Here is a 20,764-nt window from a genome sequence, read left to right as displayed (position 1 = left end):
GTTCCTGGGGAGCTGATGTGGACCCAAGAGGGGCCTGTGGGAGGAAGGAGATAGATCCAAGGGGATCCCTCAAACTCCCATATCTGCTATGGTCTGTGGGGATTCCACACTCTGGAATGCCCAGCCCCCTCTGGTGTTGGGAGGGAATGAAGCCCAGGAGATGGGAGCCCGGAGTTCTGGAGTCAGTCTGCCAAGGTCCAGCCCAAGCTCAGCACTTGCAGCAGCGGAGCTTGGCCGTCTTTCCCAAGCAACCCGAGCCTCAGCTTCCTCATCTGTAAGCCACGATGATAAGCATACACCTACTTCATAAGATGACTGACAGGTCAAACTAAGATAACGCATGTGAAGAGCTTAGCGCAGTGTTGGGCAGTAGTACGTACTCAGTTGTTAGCTAATAGTAGTAGTAGCAGTAGCAGTGACAGCAATAGTACCATCACCTCCAGTTCACAGATGCAGAAAGTGAGGCCCAGAAATGAAGGTGAGATACCTGGCAGCAGGGTACAGGTATTAAGAAGAAGGACCCTGGAGTCAGGTTGTCTGGATTCAAATCCTAGCTCTGCACTTCCTGACCATGTGACCTTGGACAAGTTACCCAACTGTGCTTCGCGTTCCTCATCCACCCGCCACAGAGGATGTTTAAAGTGCACCCTGCACCAAGTGAGTGCTGTGAAGGTACTGGCTCCTGTTGTTGTTAATGCCCTTGATACCATCAGTGGAAGAGGCTCGGGCATGGAGGCTCTGGCTCTTCCCAACTCACTCCTCCGTTTCCACAAAATAAGATGGCTTTTCTCTGCTTCGAGCCAGACTGCCAGACATCAGAGCAGTCCAAGGGGAGACGGCTCCAGGCATGGGTCAGAGAGTGTCATCTGACCGTCCTGAGAGTACTGATCAGAGCCAGGGTCATCGGGCCAGGGGCCAGGGCAGAGGTGGATTCTCATCCCATGAATGGTGCCCTTGGAAATGTGGGATGCAGAGGCTCTGGGCCAAGCATGTTCTGCAGAACACAGGTGCGGACGGGCTCCTGAGACCCTGCCGGCAGCGTGAGTGGGGCCAACACAGTAGGGCAGCAGGAGGGAATGCAGGAAGCTTTGAAAATATAAGTGATTTCATTTGAGAAGCTGTGTCCAGCCAGAGGCATTTTTTTTTTTTTTTTTCTTTTTGGAAAGGAGACTCACTGTGTCACCCAGACTGGAGTGCAGTGGCACGATCTTGGCTCACCACAACCTCTGCCTCCCAGGTTCAAGCGATTCTCCTGCATCAGCCTCCCAAGTAGTTGGGATTACAGGCGCCCAACACCATGCACGGCTAATTTTGTATTTTCAGAAGAGACAGGGTTTCACCATCTTGACCAGGCTGGTCTTCAACTCTCAACCTCAAGTGATCCACCCACCTCGGCCTCCCACACTGGGATTACAGGCGTGAGCCACCACTCCCAGTCCCAGCTGGAGGCATTTTTAAACCTCCTCCCTTCCACTGGATATTGCCTCCACTTTATTTTATTTTTTTTTTATTTTTTATTTTTTTGAGACAGAGTCTCGCTATGTCGCCCAGGCTGGAGTGCAGTGGCCGGATCTCAGTTCACTGCAAGCTCGGCCTCCCGGGTTTACGCCATTCTCCTGCCTCAGCCTCCCGAGTAGCTGGGACTACAGGCGCCCGCCACCTCGCCCGGCTAGTTTTTTGTATTTTTTAGTAGAGACGGGGTTTCACCGGGTTAGCCAGGATGGTCTCGATCTGCTGACCTCGTGATCCGCCCGTCTCAGCCTCCCAAAGTGCTGGGATTACAGGCTTGAGCCACCAGGGGCTGCATCTCCAGGACGCAGACTAGGAAAGACGCTTCTGCTCCAGGTTCTGGAGTCCCTAAGCTTGACCTGCCCCGGGAGTAGCATGGGGAATGGCACTCCACATCTGATACAGTGGAGTGTCTGCTACTGGTGGAGGCACTCACGTTTGATACAGTGGTTGGTGCTGTTTGCTGTTGTCCATCCTGGGCAGCACTGTCCCCCGCAGACGTTCCTCCTGTGGGGTCACCAAAACAGAGTCAACAAAAGGATGCTCAGAGCTGGGGACTATTCACAGCCCTTCCCACAGTTCCACCTTCTACAGGAAAGGCCTTAGGGAACACGGAGAGGCTGGGAAGGCTGTCCCCATTCTACGTGCAAATCTAAGATTGAATCCTGACTCTGCCATTCTCTGCATGTCCCTGGGAAACCTCACTCTCTCCATCTGTACAATGGAGATAACAATAGCTGCTTAATTGGGTTGTTACGATGGTTAAATGACGTGAGAATGTTTAACATCTGACAGAAAGAAGGCAGTCCACTGGGGCAACAATGACAGTGATCCTAAAGCTAATAAACAAGCCAGTTCAGAGAGGTTCAGTGACTTGCCAATTCCACACAGCAGGTAAGTGCCCGAGCCTGATTCAAACCTGGGTTGGCCCAACTCTAAGCCATGCTCCAACTCTACATTGCCTCTCACAAAACAAACAAACAAACAAAACACCAAGGTCCCTGCCCTACAAATGCTGACGATCCAAGGGAAGCTGGAAGACACACATAAAACAGTCTCAAGGTCATATGAGGTGTCACCTGCCAACAAATGCACACTGAGGAGTCTCAGCCCCCAGCAGTCTGGTGCATGGAAAGGCTGAGCCCTGAGTGGACACTGAAGGAAGGGGGCTCTAGAATTCCTGCTTAAGAGGGGCTTACGAGGTGGGAAGCTGGCAGGAGGATGGGGCTGGGGATGTGGGTTAAGCTGCCTCTGCATAATTTTTATTTCAGAGGCAAACAGGAATTACTCTATAGGGAAATAGAGTTCTTCCCTTAGCTACTCCTTTTTTTTTTTTTTTTTTTTTTTTTTTGAGTCTCTCTATATGGCCCAGGCTGGAGTGCAATGTCACAATCTCGGTTCATGGCAACCTTGGTCCTGCCACCATGCTAATTTTAAAATTACGTTTAATAGAGACAGAGTTTCACCATGTCGGCCAGGGTGGTCTCAAACTCCGACCTCAGGTGATCCACCCACCTCAGCCTCCCAAAGTGCTGGGATTATAGGTGTGAGCTACTGTGCCCAGCCCTTCAGCTACTCCTTGATGTTGGCTCTGAGGGACCCACATGAGACACTGATATACAGTGCTGGGGCACTCACTCAGTTCCCCAAACTTTGCTTCCAGGTGTTTGGTGCACTCCAGCAGCACCAGCAGTTTCCACCCGGCCCTGACTCTGCAGCTAAAGACCCACATGCCTAGACCAGGGCGACTCCCTAGAAGGGCTTCTCCTGAAGACCTCTAGGGAGCGACTCCTTGGCAGGCTGGGCCTGGCTCTGGCTTCCATCCTTATCACCAGAAATTGTCACTGGGCGCTGGAACTGGAGGGTGAGAGGGGAGGGAGAAGTACAGAGGCTGGACAGGCAAAGGACAGAGCAGGGCGGCCGCTCCTGTGATCTCTGCGGCCAGCATGGCGACATCTGGTCCCACTTAGGAGTTTGTTTGACATTTGAGTGGACCCCAAAGCTTATGTGGTTTTTGGAGTCTTATGAAGAATTCAAAATAAATTCCTGCAGCTTGAAAAAGCAGAGGCCCATTCCCGGCCCTTTGGCCCAAAGTTGTGGGGCACTGCCTCCCTCCCAGGGAGCTCCCAGAATGTCCCACCAGCCAAGAGTTGTGCCACTCGGGCCACCTCAAAGCCTCTCTGGGCGACCACCTTTAGCAGCTTCCTGGCTGTATCAGGGCCTATGTCACTGGGGTCAGGGAAAGGGCTGCTTGTCAGACCCAGAGTTTCTGGGGGTGTGCCCCAGTGGAAGGGGAAGCTACATACCCACTTGTATGTCACTACCCCTTGTGGTGTTGACAAGACCTCTCGTGGGGCTAGGAGGGCTCTGAGAGGAAACAGACACTGTGCTCTGGGAATTTTTTAAGAACTAGGGCCTGGCCGGGCGCAGTGGCTCAAGCCTGTAATCCCAGCACTTTGGGAGGCCGAGACGGGCGGATCACGAGGTCGGGAGATCGAGACCATCCTGGCTAACACGGTGAAACCCCGTCTCTACTAAAAAAATACAAAAACTAGCCGGGCGAGGTGGCGGGCACCTGTAGTACCAGCTACTCTGGAGGTTGAGGCAGGAGAATGGCGTGAACCCGGGAGGCGGAGCTTGCAGTGAGCTGAGATCCGGCCACTGCACTCCAGCCTGGGCGACAGAGTGAGACTCCGTCTCAAAAAAAAAAAAAAAAAAAGAACTAGGGCCTGTGGGAACCCAGACAGCACGGACGCAGGAGCCTGCCTGGCTGGGAGGTCATGGCATGGAGCCCAGCCCAAGGAGGCCCGCTGAGCCAGCCGTCACCCCAGCTGCCCTCAGGATGGCTTTGCAGCTGACTGTGGGAGTGCAGGGACCAGCCCTGCTTTGCCTGCAGAGTAGGCTCTAAGGGATATACGGCCACAGGGAGGATTGGCCAGAATCAAAGGCTGCCAGGCAGAGAAGCCAGGCTGGGGCTGGAAGGGCACTCAGGAGAGATTCAGGTCCCCAAGGAGAGACTCTGAGGATCCCTACAGGCCAATATTAAAGTCTTGGGTGCAGGCCCAGGGAGGTGACCAGCTGGGAATTGTCAGTTCAGTGGGCTCTGGCTAGCAGAGAGAGCAAATGAGCCTGAACAGCTGGGATATACAATTCAATCGCTCTGGCTCCCTAGAAGGTACCTCTCAGAGATCATCTGAGTTCAGTCTTCCATTTGACACCACTCAGCACACATTAGTCCAGTATCCAGCATCACTGTAGAGGACACATCTGGCTAGCAGTCTGGGAGAGCTGCTATTCCACCTGGGCCAAATCTGATCACACTAGCCCTTTGTTAAAAACCTCCCACAGCTCTCCACCAGCCTCTACAAGGTCACCTGGCACCCATGTGCCTACTTGCCTGTGCAGTCTAATTGCCCCCATCACCCCCACCTTGTATCCACAACCATCCACAGCCAAGGCTTTGCTCTTCCAAGGATGCAAGGTTTGTTGCTCCCCAGTTGCCTGACGGATTTCACTTTCATGCCTTTGCCTGGGCTGCTCTCTCTGCCTAGAATGCCTTCCCTCTCTGATCTACTGATGGAAATCCTTTGCATACTCCAAGACTTCCAGATCAGATACTACCTTCTTTGTATAAAACCTCCCCTGGGCCAGGCAAGGTGGCTCACACCTGTAATCCCAGCACTTTAGGAGTCTGAGGCGGGTGGACCATGAGGTCAGGAAATCGAGACCATCCTGGCCAACATGGTGAAACCCTGTCTCTACCAAAAATTAGCTGGGTGTGATGGCGCGTACCTGTAGTCCCAGCTACTCAGGAGGCTGAGGCAGAAGAATCGCTTGAACCCAGGAGGAGGAGGTTGCAGTGAGCTGAGATTGTGCCACTGCACTACAGTTTGGCCACAGAGCAAGACTCTGTCTCAAAAAACTCACAAAACAAACAAACAAACAAACAAAAAAACCCACCTCCTCTGACATCATGTACCCAGCCTTCCCTCATTCTCCATCTGCACCTGCTAGGATCATTTAGTACTGACTGTTTCAGGTCATTGGTTGTATCTCCGTCTTGGGTATCTCCAGGTTTCTTTCTTATTTCTCCTAGTGCCTCTAGAGTCTAACACAGTACCCAACACGTGGTATACAATTGATACTTCTTTGCTTCATTTAATCTGGAGTTTTACAAAAAGTGGGATGAGCCACACTGAGGGTAGGAAAGGCATTTTAGGTTTACAGATCACAACATTCGACAATGAGTTACATGGTGAGAAAGTGATTCTCTTTTCAGTGATCCTTCTAACCTAATTATGTCAGTGAAAAAGGCCAGGTCCTCCCCTCAACACATGCTAGTCCCCCTTTCCAACAGAGAGAACTTGCCACAGAGTTGAGCTTCCTAAGATAATGAATGATGTCTGACTAGAACTTAAGAACATTTTGTTTTCATTTCAATTTTCCTACAATTACCTTCTCTTTATAACAAGTGGTACTGCTTTCAACTTATGATGATAATGATACAAAGTTTCCTTTCAGTTATGAATTTATTTACGGAGAAAAATGAGTCAAGCACTGTCTGTAATAGCAAAAAAATGTAATTCAACTAAATGTCCAAAAACAGGAGGATGAATAAACTGTGGTAATATTCAGACAAAGGAATAATATACAGCAGTAAAAATGAATAAACTTGGGCTAATTATATTAATATGGTTACGTCTCAAAAATCTAATGAGGAGGGGAAAACAAATTGCAGAAGAATAATGAAATATGGTATCATTTATCTAAGTTTAAAATATGCAAAACAACATTGTATATTTTGTGGATACATGTATCTATAGTAATATTGTAGAAACATCTATTGGAATTAATTAAATTCAGGGTAGTGGTTAACTCTGGGGAGGGAAGGAGGCAAATTTATAGAGGAAATTTCAACTAAAAAACTGGAATCAAAATATGCCAAAATATTAAGGTTTGATAAAACTAGACTATAAGTTATATTATTTTCAATACCTTTTAGTGCATTTGTAAAACTTCATAATATACTTTAAAATAGATAAAACACAAAATCCTGTCATTTAACAGAATATAAAGTTAAAGAAAAATAATAACAGAACAAGAGGGAAAGGTAGAGAAAAATATTATACAGGTGGTATACTGTGAGGTTGGTTCAAGAAACCCTGTAGAGGCCGGGGTGGTGGCTCACACCTGTAATCCCAGCACTTTGGGAGGCCAAGGTGGATGTAGTGCTTAAGGTCAGGAGTTTGAGACTAGCCTGGCCAACATGGCGAAACCCCATCTCTACTAAAAATACAAAAAAAATTAGCCAGGTGAGGTGGCACGCGCCCATAATCCCAGTTACTCGGGAAGGTGAGGCACGAGAATCGCTTGAGCCTCGGGCATGGAGGTTGCAGTGAACCAAAATCATGCCATTGCACTCCAGCCTGGGTGACAGGGCAAGAGACTCTATCTCAAAAAAAAAAAAAAAAAGAAAAGAAAAGAAAAGAAAAAGAAACCCTGTAGACTGTAAATTTCATTAGTGTAGGGATGGTGTCCACTCTGGTCACTGCTGTATCCTAGATACCTAGCATCAAGCCTGGCACAAACTTAATAAATCTTTATTATGTGCAATAAATCCTCACTACATTGAAAGTTCCATGAGGACAGAGTCTGCCTGTCTTGGTCACTGCTATATCCTCAGGACCCAGTATAGGGCCTGGCTATAGATGTCCTTCCAAAATATTTGTTGAATAAATGAAGAAGCTCCAGTAGTAGTTGTGCAGTTCCAAGATTCACCAGCAGGTGGCACTTGGTCCCTGGCTGTCTGCAGCTCACAAGGCAATGAATGGCCAGCCTGATCAGCCTGACTAGAAGCCGTTAACCAGAATGGACCAGGGTGGAGGAAGAGAATAAACAAGATGACCACTCAGGTCCTCCCCAGCTGACATGGAGTGGCTGACTGGAGTGTCAGGGAACCCACTCTCTATTAAGGCTGAAGAAGACAATCTGGGGGAGGAGCCTGATCAGTGTGTCATGTGATGTGTGCACCCGTGTACAGCAGGTGGCACCCAGCCCACGTCTTCACATGCCTGTTCACATGCACCAGGCTTGTTGTGGTGACAATTTGCTTTGCTCATCACCACATCATTTCATGACTTCTAATAGTGCACCCTCCAGTACCCACGCTCCACTTCCCCACCTTCCCCCACACCTCACCTGCACCTGAATGCCTGCAGTACAAGCTCCTCCCTGCTCCAGCCCAAGCTATGTCTCTGGGTTCCCGTACACCAGAGCTGCAGTGCTACCCCTGGGCCAGTGCCAACAGTAAAAAGCCCTTGTCCTTGGGCAGTGCTACACCTGCATGCCACCCTCACCTTCAGGCCTCCCTCCTGCCACCTCTCCTCTGCTTCCCCACATGCTGCCCACAGAGTCCCAGGGACCCCAGGTCACAGGTCCCATCTACTCAGTTCTTCAGCTACAGCTGCCCCACTCCTTTGCACTTAACAGGAACCTTCCAGTACTAGAAAGCATCTGTTCATTTCTTCAATGTGATATTAAGTAATTGGGTTGCTCTCTCAGCAGGAACAATGCCTTGGACTCTGGACCTCCATCCCCTTTCCCATGCTCTACATGCAGGATCCTTAGAAGCATGCATTCACTTGCACAGATCAGGAAAGGAAAACGCTGAAACACAGCAGGTGCTTTCCACTAATACTTGTTGAATGATCCTATGCGTAAGCGACTTGGCAATGCATGGATCTACTCTCCGCCTGCTTGAAGCTGGGCCTTCCACGGGCGGCAGGGAGTTCATCCACTCATTCAACAGATACCTAGAGAATACCAACTAGTGCAGGCACTATTCTGGGCACAAGAGACACAGAAATGGACACAATGGAGTCCCTGTTTGCATAGAGCTTGCATTAGCGTGGGCTGGGAGGCCAGGCCATAAACACATAAATAGGAACAGAATATATCAGATAGAGTAAGTACTATGAAAAAACATAAAGCAGGGTGAAGGGAGAAAGAGGATGGGGCAAGCGTGGCCAAAGGCCACTCTGAGCATAAATCTGAAAGAGACAGAGCATGAATCCTGCTGAAATATGAGAAGAGCGCTCCAGCCAAGGAAAACAGCGCCAAGGGTGTGAAGCGCAAGGTCCTTGGAATAGGACTCGGGGTACAAGCATCTTTCATGCTGTTCCCCAGGGCTAAACCCAACTGGCAAATCGGGCCCAGGCAAAGAGAGGCTGCCAAAGCCCTTCCCATACTTCTCGATGGTGGCCCCGCCCAGCCCCTCACTGTCCAGGGCTCAGTGCCCTCCATTCCAGAGGCACCTGTCATACCCCCAGCAAGGTGGAGAGCGCCCGCAGCCATGATAATCCGATTGGGGATGGGGATTGCTGGGGCATCTTCTCACTCTACGACGGCGCCCGCAGTGGGCCGGGGGTGGTGCCCAGGGGGAGCAAAAAAGTAAATTGCAGTGTTGTGGGGTAGCTCAGCCCTGCAACGCGCGCAAATTGTGCTTACACCTAGAGGCACGAGAGCACACTGATCCAATTCTCCACGCGCCCACTGTGTCGCAGCCTCATCGGGACACGCTTCCCGCCCAAAGTGCCCAGAGCTCACGCCCACGCCCGCATCCAGCTCTCAGCCTGCGCGGGCCGACCCACGCCCCAATCCACACACTTGTCCCGACGCACCAGCTTCGCTGCCAGCTCCCTTCCCGGAGACGCATCTACCTTCTCGCCACGGGGCCCCCGACACCTCCGCCCACCCGCGCCCTGAGCCGGCTCAACCTCCCCTGGGCCTCAAGAGCCTGGAGCGCCCACCCCACTGCCCTCTCCCCGCTGCCTCTCGGATCCCAGCAGCGCTGCAAGCGTCTACAAGAGCTCGTTAGTTGCAGGCAGGAGGAGCGCGGGCGAGTGGAGAGGCGCCTTGCGAAAGGATTTAACGTCGGGGCTCCGAGCGCGTTGCTAAGAAAGGATTAGGATGAGGATCTATCTTTGCCTTAAACTCTTGGAAAGCGGATCAAATCTTCCAGTCCCGACTTTGGAACCTCGGGGCTGTTTCCCGAAGTACTAAAGACAGAGGGACGAGGGCATGAGTCCGGCGCCCTCTCCTCTCGCCTGCACGCCCCTCCACAAATGAGCCCTGGCTCCCCTCTGCACCCTCCAAACTTCCCTCTCCCGTGCTCACCCCGTGAGCCGCCCTCGCGGCGGGGTTGGGGGCGCAGCCCCGGACCGCCGTGGGATCCCCAGGCGTGGGAGAGCCGGCGCGGCCCGGGCCCGGGGTGCCGGCTGCTGCTGGCCCAGGGGAGTGCTTCTCCGGGTCTGCGCAGGTGGTTGGACACGCCGCGACTGCTGCGCGCGGGACGGCCTCCTGGCCTCCGTCTCGGTGGGCCTCCTGGGGATTCCCCAGCCCAGCTGGGCCCTCTCCACCGGCGGCAAGTCCGCGACAGACGCGTCCTGCTCCCGGAACAGACTGTACACTTTGGCTGCAGCCGCTGCCGGGTAGCTGCCCCCAGGACGCCGCAGTCGATTCGCGTCTCCGCCAGCCGGCTCGTATCTCCCTACGGGGTCCCTTTGGGCATGACCCGCGCCCACGAAGAAAGCCAGGGTGAGCGGCAAGAAGCCTCTCCAGGGGTTCCACGGGGCGCGCCCCGGGCTGCGGGCTTTGGTCCGCGGCCTCATGGCGCGGGGGCGGCTGGAGAGTGGAGCGCGCGGGCACCGCGAAGAGCTTTGTGGTCGGCGCGCTGGACGCCCGCGGGCTGTTCTCCGGGCCCCGCCCGGCGGCCGGCTTCTCTGAGTCTAGGGGGCCCTGAAGCGGCCGACTGGGGGCCCGGTTCTCCGCGGAGCTAGGGCTGCGCGCCCCAAGCCTCGAGTCAGCGCTCCTACTCCAGCTGGGCTCTCACTGCTGCCGCACCTTCGCGCCTCCTCCCCGTGCCTGCAGCCGTCTGAAGGGGACCCGGACGGTTTTATTTTTGGAAACCTCCCCCGGCTTTTTCGTCTCTTTTATCCACACCAGGCCCCCTCCTCGGAGGGACAGCTCAGCCCCCTCATTACGGGAGAGGGAGCGAGGAATTCCAGCAACACCCACTTTGGCACCGGGAAGCGAGCGGGCGGCGAGCGGGCGGCGAGCGGGCGGCGAAGGGGATTAACCCGTGCGGAGCAGGGGGCGGCGCGGGGCTGACCCGGGCGCTGGTCGGGCAGATGGCGCCTGCCACGACCGGGACACCGGGCCGCCTTTCTCCAGCCCTGGGCAAGTTCGAACTGCCGGTCTGCCCCGAATCGTTCTCCCGCGCCTCGCCTCAGGGACCGTCTTTGGATCGGGTGACCCAGGCTGCAGCCTCGCAGATCTGAAGAAGGCCGGGAGGGGCGCCGAGGTCCGCGTAATGGAACAGGGCCGCCGGCCCCTCCGCTTGCGCCCTGGCCGCTGGGGGCGCCCTCCGCAGGGCCGGACAGAGCGGGGGTGGCGCGGGGCGCGGCCCTCGGGGCGCAGGGAGGTCCCAGGCGCGCCCCCTGGCGGAGCTGGCGGCCCCGGCGCTCCGTGGCTGCAGAGCCCTGGCGCCGCCGCCGCCGCCGCCTTCGCTCTGGATCTCAATCCCCTCCAGTGGCACGAGGGTCACGCCTAGGCCTGGCGTGGTGATGGCTGCCGCTAGAAGAGGGGTCCGCTTTTTCTTTTTCTTTTCTTTCTTTCTTTTTTTTTGAGATGGAGTTTCGCTCTTGTTGCCCAGGCTGGAGTGCAATGGTGCGATCGCGGCTCCCCACAACCTCTGCCTCCCGGATTCAAGCGATTCTCCTGCCTCAGCCTCCCAAGTAGCTGGGATTACAGGCATGCGCCACCAAGCCCGACTAATTTTGTATTATTATTATTTTTTAAGTACAGACGGGGTTTCCCCATCTTGGTCAGGTGGGTCTCGAACTTCCGACCAACCTCAGGTGATCCGCCCACCTCCGCCTCCCAAAGTGCTGGGATTACAGGCGTGAGTCACTTCGCCCGGCCAAGGGGTCCTCTTTTTCACAGAGGCAAAGACAAGGAGCCTCTTGAGTAAGCCACTCAAGGAGACAGCGCGTGTGAAAGAGGGGAGTGGAATCCAGGCCTCCCGCCTCTGGTTGAGTCCATTCCTGGAATCCCACCCCAGCCCCTCACTCAGAAATTACTCAGAGGGGAATTCGGTGATCCCTGATTGACCCAGTATGTGCACTCACATCTTCTTGTGTTGGCAGTGAGGTGGGCAGGGGTGTGGAAATGCTGATTGCCACCGTTTTCGTGTCCCCAGTAATCAGCACACCATTCTCACTCATGCCCCCTCCCTATAGCTTAAAGGCTTGGATCAACAGGGCTGCCCCTGGCACATTTGTACAGCCTATTTCCCAGAGAGGCAGAGTGAAGGAGCTGGCAGGCAGGCACCAGTTCACAACCTCCCACACTACACAAAGGACGGGCCCAGGTAATACCTACTGTTGGAATAAAGCCTCGACCCCTGATATTGGCCTACAAAGCCCTAACTGGCTGCCCCCGCTCTGATCTCATCTGACCTCTTGCTCTCCCTTACCCACCACACTCCACTGCCTTGGCCCTCTCTCTCTCCTTGAACAAGCCAAGTGAATGCCCCCTTCCCTCTACTGGAAGGTTCCTCTCCAAGATGTTAGAGGATAGTTCCTCATCACTGCTCCTCTCAGATTAAATATCGGCTCCTGGAGTAGCCATCTCTGACCCCCATCTAGAGCAGCCCAGTCATCACTCTCTAACACACTACCCTGTTTCATCTTCATAAAACAGTTGACATCATCTTGTTATTGATTTGTTTGCTCATGTAACTGAGTTTTTTAATGGGCTGAACCTAAAGAGGACTAACTGGAAACTATTCCACTACTACCTCCAACCATATTATGGTAAATTTCCCTTTCCCACCCTTAATGACATCTCAGGCAGAGTCCTTGGCTTGAGAGGTCATCCCTACCAGACATGAGAACTGTTCTATTTCTATAATTAAGACCCATTTTCAGGCACAAAAAGTCTGCTCCTGTCCAGATCAAAACCTCATCCAAGTTAATCAATATCACATCTTATTTAATAGTCCTCCTCTCCCCTGTCCCTTTGCTAGAGATCCTGCAGTGGCAAGAGTGGGGTGTGGTCTGTTTTCCTGACCTTCCTTTTCTGCTATGGCTCCTCTTTGTCAAGGTTTGGGGAGAGGTGTTAGAGGAAAAGTAGCAAAGCCTTATGTGACAGGTACCCTTGGTTGGCAGGTGCCAAGCACTGGCTTTTTCATGGGCACATATGTGGGTTCTTGGGAGATTCTCTACAGGACCTCCACCCTGAGTTGCCATAGCAAAGCACTCTCTGGTCAACCTCTCGCAGACTCTTGCATCCTCTGTCTCTCATAGGACTGTCCCACCTATGCCAGGCAAAACAATGGTGGGTTGGTTGGCTGCTCCTCACCCTGCCCCCTTCTTACCTTGCCACACAGGCCACTCCAGCCAGGCTCCAAGATCAGGATTCTCCAGACAGGAAATGCACACAAGTCTCTTCATTTATGTACGTCCTCAATTCCTAAAGACATATGTTGGGTTCTCCCATGAACTATCTTGCTGTAGTTTAATGCACCAAGGTGCCTGCAACATCCAGCAACATAGTCAGCATCAGTTGGGGGACAGTTATAGGGACACAGCCTCCTCTTCTTGCAGATGACTGGTTCTCTCTGGGATCTCCCTTCATTTGGTTTGCGACGGGGAATGCCCTCAGGTGAAATCTCAGCCCTGCCCACAAATGCAACAGTGTTATGCTTCAGTGACTTTCTTCATCCCTTTCATTTGTAGACTGGAATTGAGGGATGTGGTTTGATTGTTGTTGAACCTGTTCTGCCTTTAGTAAGGTGCCTAGTACTTCTCTTCAGAATGCAAGAATATTTAGCCCTCATTGTTCTTTGTGGCTTCAGCAGATATTCCAAGAGCAGAGGAAAAGTCCTGTTCAACAACCTATAAAATCATTTCTTGTCTGACTTCCCAAACCACAATGATAGCTCTAAAGCAATAGATATCTTGTCTGCATTGCTCACCACTGTTTCTACAGAACCTAGAACAGCCAAGAAACATGTGTGAAATGGATGGCTAACTGAAGGACACAGTAATCCCATCAAATGGGGAGGGCTGGTATCATTAGACCCATTTTAAGAGAGAGGAACTGAGTACTGGGTGGCAGCTTCTGATCCAGGTTCATGTACTTACTGCCTTTGGGGCTGGCTCTAAAGGTCTCCTGGAACCCTACCCCTTGCATTTGACCAGGAATGCCCCTTAGTTCCCAGAATGCTGAGTTCTGTTCTTGGGACGCTGCTCCTTCACAGCTGTGGAAGCCCCAGGTCCACACTCACCTCTCCTTGCCCAGATATCCACCCACCTCTGTAGTTCTGGGCCCCCTTCCTCTCCCCGGAACCCACCCAGTTCCTTCAGGAGCTCCCCTGTAGATCCCTCAAGACCCACCTCAGTTCCCCGTGAGCCTCCCAAAGCCAGAAACCTTGGCGTCATCTTCGTCCCTGAGCTATTTTTTCCTCCTGTGTGTCCAAGTCATTATTACTGCTCCATCTCCTCCGTCTGCATTTCTGGAAGTCTGCCGCCCATTCATCCCTCACCCTTCGCCTCCGCCAAAACTCTCATGCAGACACATTCTCTCACCATCAGGCGTCCCTTCCACTCCTCAGTAAGTACAAGTGGTCCTTGGACATTCCCACCCTGTTTGCCGGAGGGACCACAACCCGGTTCATCTACTCCAAAGACTGGCATCTTCTACCCCATCCCAGCGCCACACTCTGTCCAGCCACCTACTTACTGCCCAAATCTCCCTTACCCTCTAATTGCTGGGACTGGTTGCAGCTCTTCAGAATCTCCAATCCCACAAACACTTGAGTTTGGCTTTTTTTTTTTTTTTTTTAACCTGCCAGAACTGATAGAGCCTACTGTAGCCCAAACACCATGCTAAACATGTTACATCAATTGGTGGATTTAACCCACCAAAGGAGGCATTATGATTTCCACACATACAAAGGAGGAAACTGAGGCTGACAATGGCTACTGGTTTGCCCAAGATGGCACAGCTGATAAACAGCAGAGGCAGGATTCAAACCTGGATCATGTTCCACCCATGCCCAAGCTTTTAAGGTTACACTGCCTTGCCTCCACCCCGGGCTTGTATGCCTGGAGCCCTCTTCACAATTGAATCATGACCTTTCCAACCACCCCACCACTATCACCACCAAAGGAGCTCTAGGGCATATCCCCAAATGCCCTCTTCCCTGCCTGCCAGCCCACTGTGTAATTCCCTGGAGATGTGGGGTTATCAGAACTTTCTGCCCCCCTCAATCCTCTTGGCCCAGTGAAAGAAGGGAAGCTGTTTTCAGCACGGCCCCGACTCGCCGTGTGTCACTTTCCCACCCCCTGATCAAAGCTTTCTCCCTCATGAGAATGCTGCTAAGCCTACTCACCCATCTCTTGGGTCTGGGGAGGAAAATCATCTCTGGAAAACTCTGCAGAGGGAGTGTAAAGGGTTGATAAAAAGACTCCAGCAGGGAGAAGGTTTGCCCAGACACATACCCCATGCAAGGGACAGCAGTCTCCTGGACTCCCAGGGAAAACTCACTGCTTTTCCATGTCTCACTGGAATAATGTTGGCAGCCAGAGGTCTATCAGAACCTGAACTAATTTGGTAAATAAGGGCCGCATTTCGGCCCCCGTTGCTGAGACCCAGACTCCTGACAGAATTCCAGGGATTTTTCTTCCTTGGAAGTAACTGGACCTCCAGCCCCGAATTCCTCTCCCTAGGAGAGCTCGTTCCCCTGCTCAGAACAAATAACACATTTCCTGGTTAATCAGAGGGAAGAATCACTGAAGGAAGGTTTGATTGGGCCCCCAGCCTTCCAGATGGGAGCCGCTCATGGGCTTGGATGTTCTGCTGCAGACACTGGGCAGCTGGGACCCCTGCACTGTGCAGCCTCGGCCTCCAGTTTGGAAGGTGGAGGCCGTACAGAGAGGCGCCGACTCCCTCCTGTGTGAGGTTGTTAAGGCCCGCAAAGGCTGCCAGAACTATTCCACCTTAGATGCCATGACCTGGCATCCCTTCCAGAATTCACAACCACCCTGCCCTCGTCTGCCGGTGCCTGTCTCCTCCGAGTGGGCATGACATGCTGGCTGGTGGTGGTGGCCATGGTCTGGATGCTCCTGCAAAGGTAAGGTGAGCTGGCCTGTATTTCACAGCGTGCTGGAAAGGGCCTCCCACAACCATGTGGGAACATTTCTGTCTTCTGTGAATGGAGCACAGTACTGAGCTTCACTTGGCTTCTACTTTCTTATCTGAAAGTTGAGATAATGATGCTCTTGTCTTGCCATTTCCTCTTCAGGACAAACTAGCTAGCCAGCCCTATTTACCCTGTCATGGGGCTAGGGGCAGGTGTCAATTACTACTACTCCATTTACCAACTGATATTTCATTGTTTGCTTGTTTGTTTGCTTGTTTGTTTGTTTGAGACAGGGTCTCACTCTGTCACGCAGGCTGGAGTACAGTGGCACAATCTCGGCTCCACCGCCTGGGTTCAAGCAATCCTCCGGCTTCAGCCCGCCAAGTAGCTGGGACTACAGGTGCACGCCACAACGCCTGGCTAATTTGTACTTTTTGTAGAGACGGGGTTTCGCCATGTTGTCCAGGCTGGTCTTGAACTCCTGGACTCAAGTGATCTGCCCATCTCGGCCTCCTAAAGTGCTGGGATTACAGGCAACAGCCACCACGTCCAGCCTGGATATTTCTTGATCACTCAAAAGGTACCAGGCACTGTGCGAAGTCATCTTATAGTCACTTTCTCATTTAATGAGAAGCGCTATTGATGAAGAAGTGCTATTATTTCTCCACATAGCAGATGAGGAAATGAAGGCTCGGGGAGGTGAATGACTCATCCACAGTCACAAGCAAGTAGGTGGGTGTGCTGGGATTCACTCCTGGTTTGTCTGGTCCCAGATGCTAAACCAATGCCAGGTTCCAGGGGAGGGGAGACCACCTACAGCTGCATTTTTCTCAGAGCTGGAAGCATGCACAGCTGTTTGTGGTGTGGTGGGGGTGATAATGGCTGCATGGGACTGCGGTCACAGGTCAGCCCCCACTAAGCATCCCCCATTCTCCTCAGGCCTGTTTACCAGCTAGGGGTCCCCTCTGAGTCAGGGCGGTGAATCTGACTCGCACCCACAAAGGAGAAGGAAGGAAGTCACAGCCACGCTCACCCGACCTCCATCAAGTAGTCTGCAATTGCTGAATAGAGCTCATCTCAACTCGTGGCTTTTCTCTTTGGGAAAGAAAAATGACATACATATAATGTCTACGCTGTGTGGTAGAGGTGTTGCCATTCCCATTTCATAAGCCCAGAGGGGTAAAGTTGCTTGCTCAAGGTCACACAGCTAGGAGTTGAGCCAGGATGCAACTAAAAAGTCAGAACAATTTCAAAGTCCATGCAGTTTTCCCTGCAGCCCACTGCAGTCACGCGAGGGTGTCCTGCAATGATGGGAAATGGGCAGCTCTTCCAAATCATTTAGTTCACTTCGCTTCCCTTCCTTTCCAGTCTCTGGTGCACGGGTGAGCTGATCTGAAAGCTCTGTGCCTTTCACTGTAAGCTGAGACATCATTTCCTATTTACCTGCATAAATTCCTTCAGTCCCGGGCTGGGGGTGGAAAGGTGGAGGAATCTTCTAAACCCCCGGGGGGGCCTGAAGCATAACTTCTCCTCAAGCAGAGTCTCTGAAGACCTGAGCAGGACAACAGCATGAGCAGCTGGAAGACCTCCTCCCTGTAATTCCTCCCAGTGAGACCAAGGGGACTTCATATGCTCTGCTGGAGGTGGAGAGAGTTACCCAGATGGGCAGAGCTCATGTACCTGGATTATTCTTTCCAAATTCCCAGGAAGAAAATCCTGTGGGCTGGGGGATTGTGCAGGCCTATCTAGGCTTCTAGAATGGCTGTGCAGGAATTGGAGGACAAAAAAGGACAAGAAGCAGCTTCCCTTGGCTGTCGCTGGGGTCTTCCAACCTGTGCCCACCTTGGCTTTGAGCTGGGTCATAGTAACAGTCCTCACACCCTGAGGGATGAGGGTTGCAGGGGCAGAGAGGAAGGTCTCCAGTAGGGTCTTTCCTAAAACAAGCTCTCCTCAGGGAGGCCTGCAAGCCAGCTCCCTCTCACTCTCCATTGTCAAGGCAAAGAGAGGAAGACGATGCCTTCTGCCATCATCCCCTGAGTCCATTTTCCCTGGATCATCCGTGGAGAGTGGGGGCTCCATGAGGTTTGCCCTGGTGCCCCCAATACCCTCTCTAGGGCCCCAGTCCCTCAGGAACAGACCCAGACCTGGCAAATCCCCAGGAAAGGGCACAGACACCAGGCTGGAAGGGCAGGCGAGGTGCGGCAGATCCCAGTGGGCCCCGGCTAGTCCTAGTCTGAATGACTCAATCCTTGTTTCCGTCCACTGTGGACTGAGTGCCTTGGCCCAGGGGCCCCCAGGAGGTTGTAACACAGGCTGGCCTCTCGCCCATCGGGGCTCAGCAGACAAAAATTAAAGATCTCACTCCTCAGGAACTCACACAGACAGCGCAGGCATGCTCTGTACTCTGCCTCACCAGACCAGACCTCAGGCCAGAGAAGGCTGATGGCCAAGGGAGGAAGGAAAGTCGTCTCCAGCTCCTCCTCCTCCTCTTCACCCACCACGACCCGCCGTGAAGGCCTGGCCCTGCCCACTCTCTTCTTACTCCCACTCTAGTCCTCCACCTAACGGTGGTGGTGCCAGCAGTATCTCCTCAGCTCTGCTCCGTTCCTCCCCATCTCTGACTGAAGACAGCAGCAAAGGTGAAACAGCCTGTGCCTCCCAGGAGGAACAGATTTTCAGGGAACTAACCATATACTTTCTGGCAGCCCAATTCTGATCAAGTCACTCACCTGCTCAACAACCTTCAATGGATCTCCACTACTTCACAAATCAATCCCAAACTTCTTATTGGGTTTGATACACAAGCTTGTCTCATAACCCTCCCAGCCATGTATGCTGACGCTCCACACAGTCTCACCCTCTCAGAATCCCGCCCAGTTTCCTCTCACCCATCCCCTCACCCAAACATCTTGGCTAACATTATTTCCTTGATCTGGAATGTTCTTCACCAGCCCTGCCTGTTTGTTTAAACTCCCATTTTAAAGGCCGCCTCTTCCATGAAGACTTCCTGGGCACCTCCCTCCATCTGGAAAGTTTGCTGCTTCCACCAAATCCCCATAGCATGACTAGTCCATAGCTATGGGTCCTAGAGTAGTGGGAAGAACACGGGGATTTGTGGTTCTAACCTCAGCACCATCATTTACCAGTTTTGTGGCCTGGGCTAAGTGACTCATTGAGCCAGTTTCCTCACCAAGAAAACAGAGATCCAATAGATAACTTTCTAAACAATGCCTAGAAAAAGCAACTGTACTTATCAGTGACATAACACTCCAGGCCACAATGGACTGAACCAAAGATGAGCACCTGGCCCACGGGCAGCCCTTTCACTGGCCAGTCAGTGACCTAAGACTTCTGCAGGCTGATTAAATACAGACATCATTGGCTGCTGCACAAATGAGATTCTCTCTGAAATTTCAACTAAGAAGCTTTACTTTGAAAGCCAAGTCCCGGGATTAAAATAGAACAGGCAAATCCATGTTCCCTAGAGCTTAGAGCCCAATGGGGCTCATATAACCACAAAGCAATAAAGCCAGAGAGGTGGAGTGACTTGCCCAGGGTCACACAGCTAGTCAGTTACACAGAGAAGGCCAGAGCTCAGGTCTCCCCACCAGGACTTGGTCTAGGTTGGCTCCTGCTACAGGATGGAAAGGTATGGACCCTGAACTGATTGCCCACAGAAGGCTGAAGAGGCACCAGCCATACCCTATGTGAACCTATGCTAGGCACATGGGTAGCTTTGACGCAAAGAATTCTTCCATTCAAAGCAGTCGTTAAAACCAAAGTCAGATCATGTCTGGGAGCACAGACTCTGGCTGGAATTCTGCATCTGCCCTTAGTACATCTTCCTGATCACACCCCTTCCCCTCCCTGGGCCTCAGATTCCTCATCTATATGAAGAAGATTTTTACAAATTCCCTGTCAACCCTAAGATTTTGATTTGAGGAACAGACAGATAAGGAGAGCATGTGGATCCAAGGAACTGCAGGGTCCACAGAATGAGCATGCGGAGGGGACTCCCCAAGACCAGCCATCCCATTTCTTCAACTTATAGCTGGGGAAACTGAGGCCCAAAGAGGGAGAGATGCTGGCCCAAGGTCACATGACTGGTTATTGGCCCGCACTTGAACCAGGGCCTCCTGACTCCCAGGCCTTTCAACTCTTTCAGCTGCTGCAAGAAACTGGGAGCTATCTGGCCGTCTGGCCCAGGGAAGCTGAGAGTCTCGATGCATGTCAGGGCAGGGCCTCGGGGCTTGGGAACATCTCTGATGGTGAGTGCAAGTGCCAAAGTCACTGGTGGAGAGGGGTGGCTCGAGGGTCCTGGAGGGCATATTGGAGATGAGCTGTCAGCAGCTTCCCTCCTCTGGCTGACAAGAAGAAACAGGGAAGGGTCCATGATGGTTGAAGGGAAACAGTCCCCATTTCTGATGAAGCCACTGCTCCACAGAGTGCCCCCCGCAACTCACACACCACACACACTGTCCACCCCTGCCTAGCTGCTGAGACCTCCTACCTGCACCCTCCGTCTCAGGATGTGTGTCAGTGTCCTCAGCCACATTATTTTGTGGAGCCTGGAATTCCTTTCACTACCTGAGATGCTTCCAAGCACCTGCTTCTCAAGTTCAGCCTGTTTGGCTGAGATCATGATGCCCTTCCATTCCACAGACATTTTTTTGAGCACCTAATATGTGTCAGGCACTGTGCTAGGCACAGGGACAACTTCACTCCCTTCGTGATGTCAAGTGTTTCCACAGGGGAATTGACACAGTCTTTTGGACTCACTGAAAAACTGCTAATTGTGCGAGGAGGGGCTTGGTTGGGGAACATTTCTCAGAAAACTTTGACTCTGACTTAAATCTTTTTAGAGACAGGGTTTTGCTGTGTCATCCGGACTGCAGTGCAGTGGCACAATCATAGTTCACTGCAGCCTCAAACTCCAAGGCTCAAGAGATCCTTCCATCTCAGCCTCCCAAGTAGCTGGGACTACTGGCGTGCACCAGCACACTCAGCTAAATTTTGTACTTTTTGTAGAGACAGCGTTTTGCCATGTTG

General features: G+C 52.5%; 1 protein-coding gene across 3 annotated transcripts in view; it reads right to left on the bottom strand.

The window, feature by feature from the left end:
- Positions 1-20,764, bottom strand: part of LOC105495791 (latent transforming growth factor beta binding protein 2) — a 158,971-nt gene that overhangs the window by 103,349 nt on the left and 34,858 nt on the right. Inside the window, exons 1-2 of one of the 3 annotated variants that reach the window (XM_011765571.2) lie at positions 9,685-10,884; positions 1,946-2,016 (exon numbers count right to left, since the gene is read on the bottom strand). In XM_011765571.2, coding sequence (XP_011763873.2) covers positions 1,946-2,016; positions 9,685-10,178 — 565 coding nt within the window. In that variant the 5' untranslated portion in view covers positions 10,179-10,884. Of the gene's footprint in view, positions 1-1,945; positions 2,017-9,684; positions 10,885-20,764 lie in introns of those variants that run through there. The other 2 variants (XM_011765572.2, XM_071099844.1) reach the window with 2 other exon arrangements.

This window comes from Macaca nemestrina, chromosome 7, assembly GCF_043159975.1.
Source record: "Macaca nemestrina isolate mMacNem1 chromosome 7, mMacNem.hap1, whole genome shotgun sequence".
Taxonomy (NCBI): Eukaryota; Metazoa; Chordata; class Mammalia; order Primates; family Cercopithecidae; genus Macaca; species Macaca nemestrina.
This window is presented reverse-complemented; position numbering and strand designations above follow the sequence as displayed.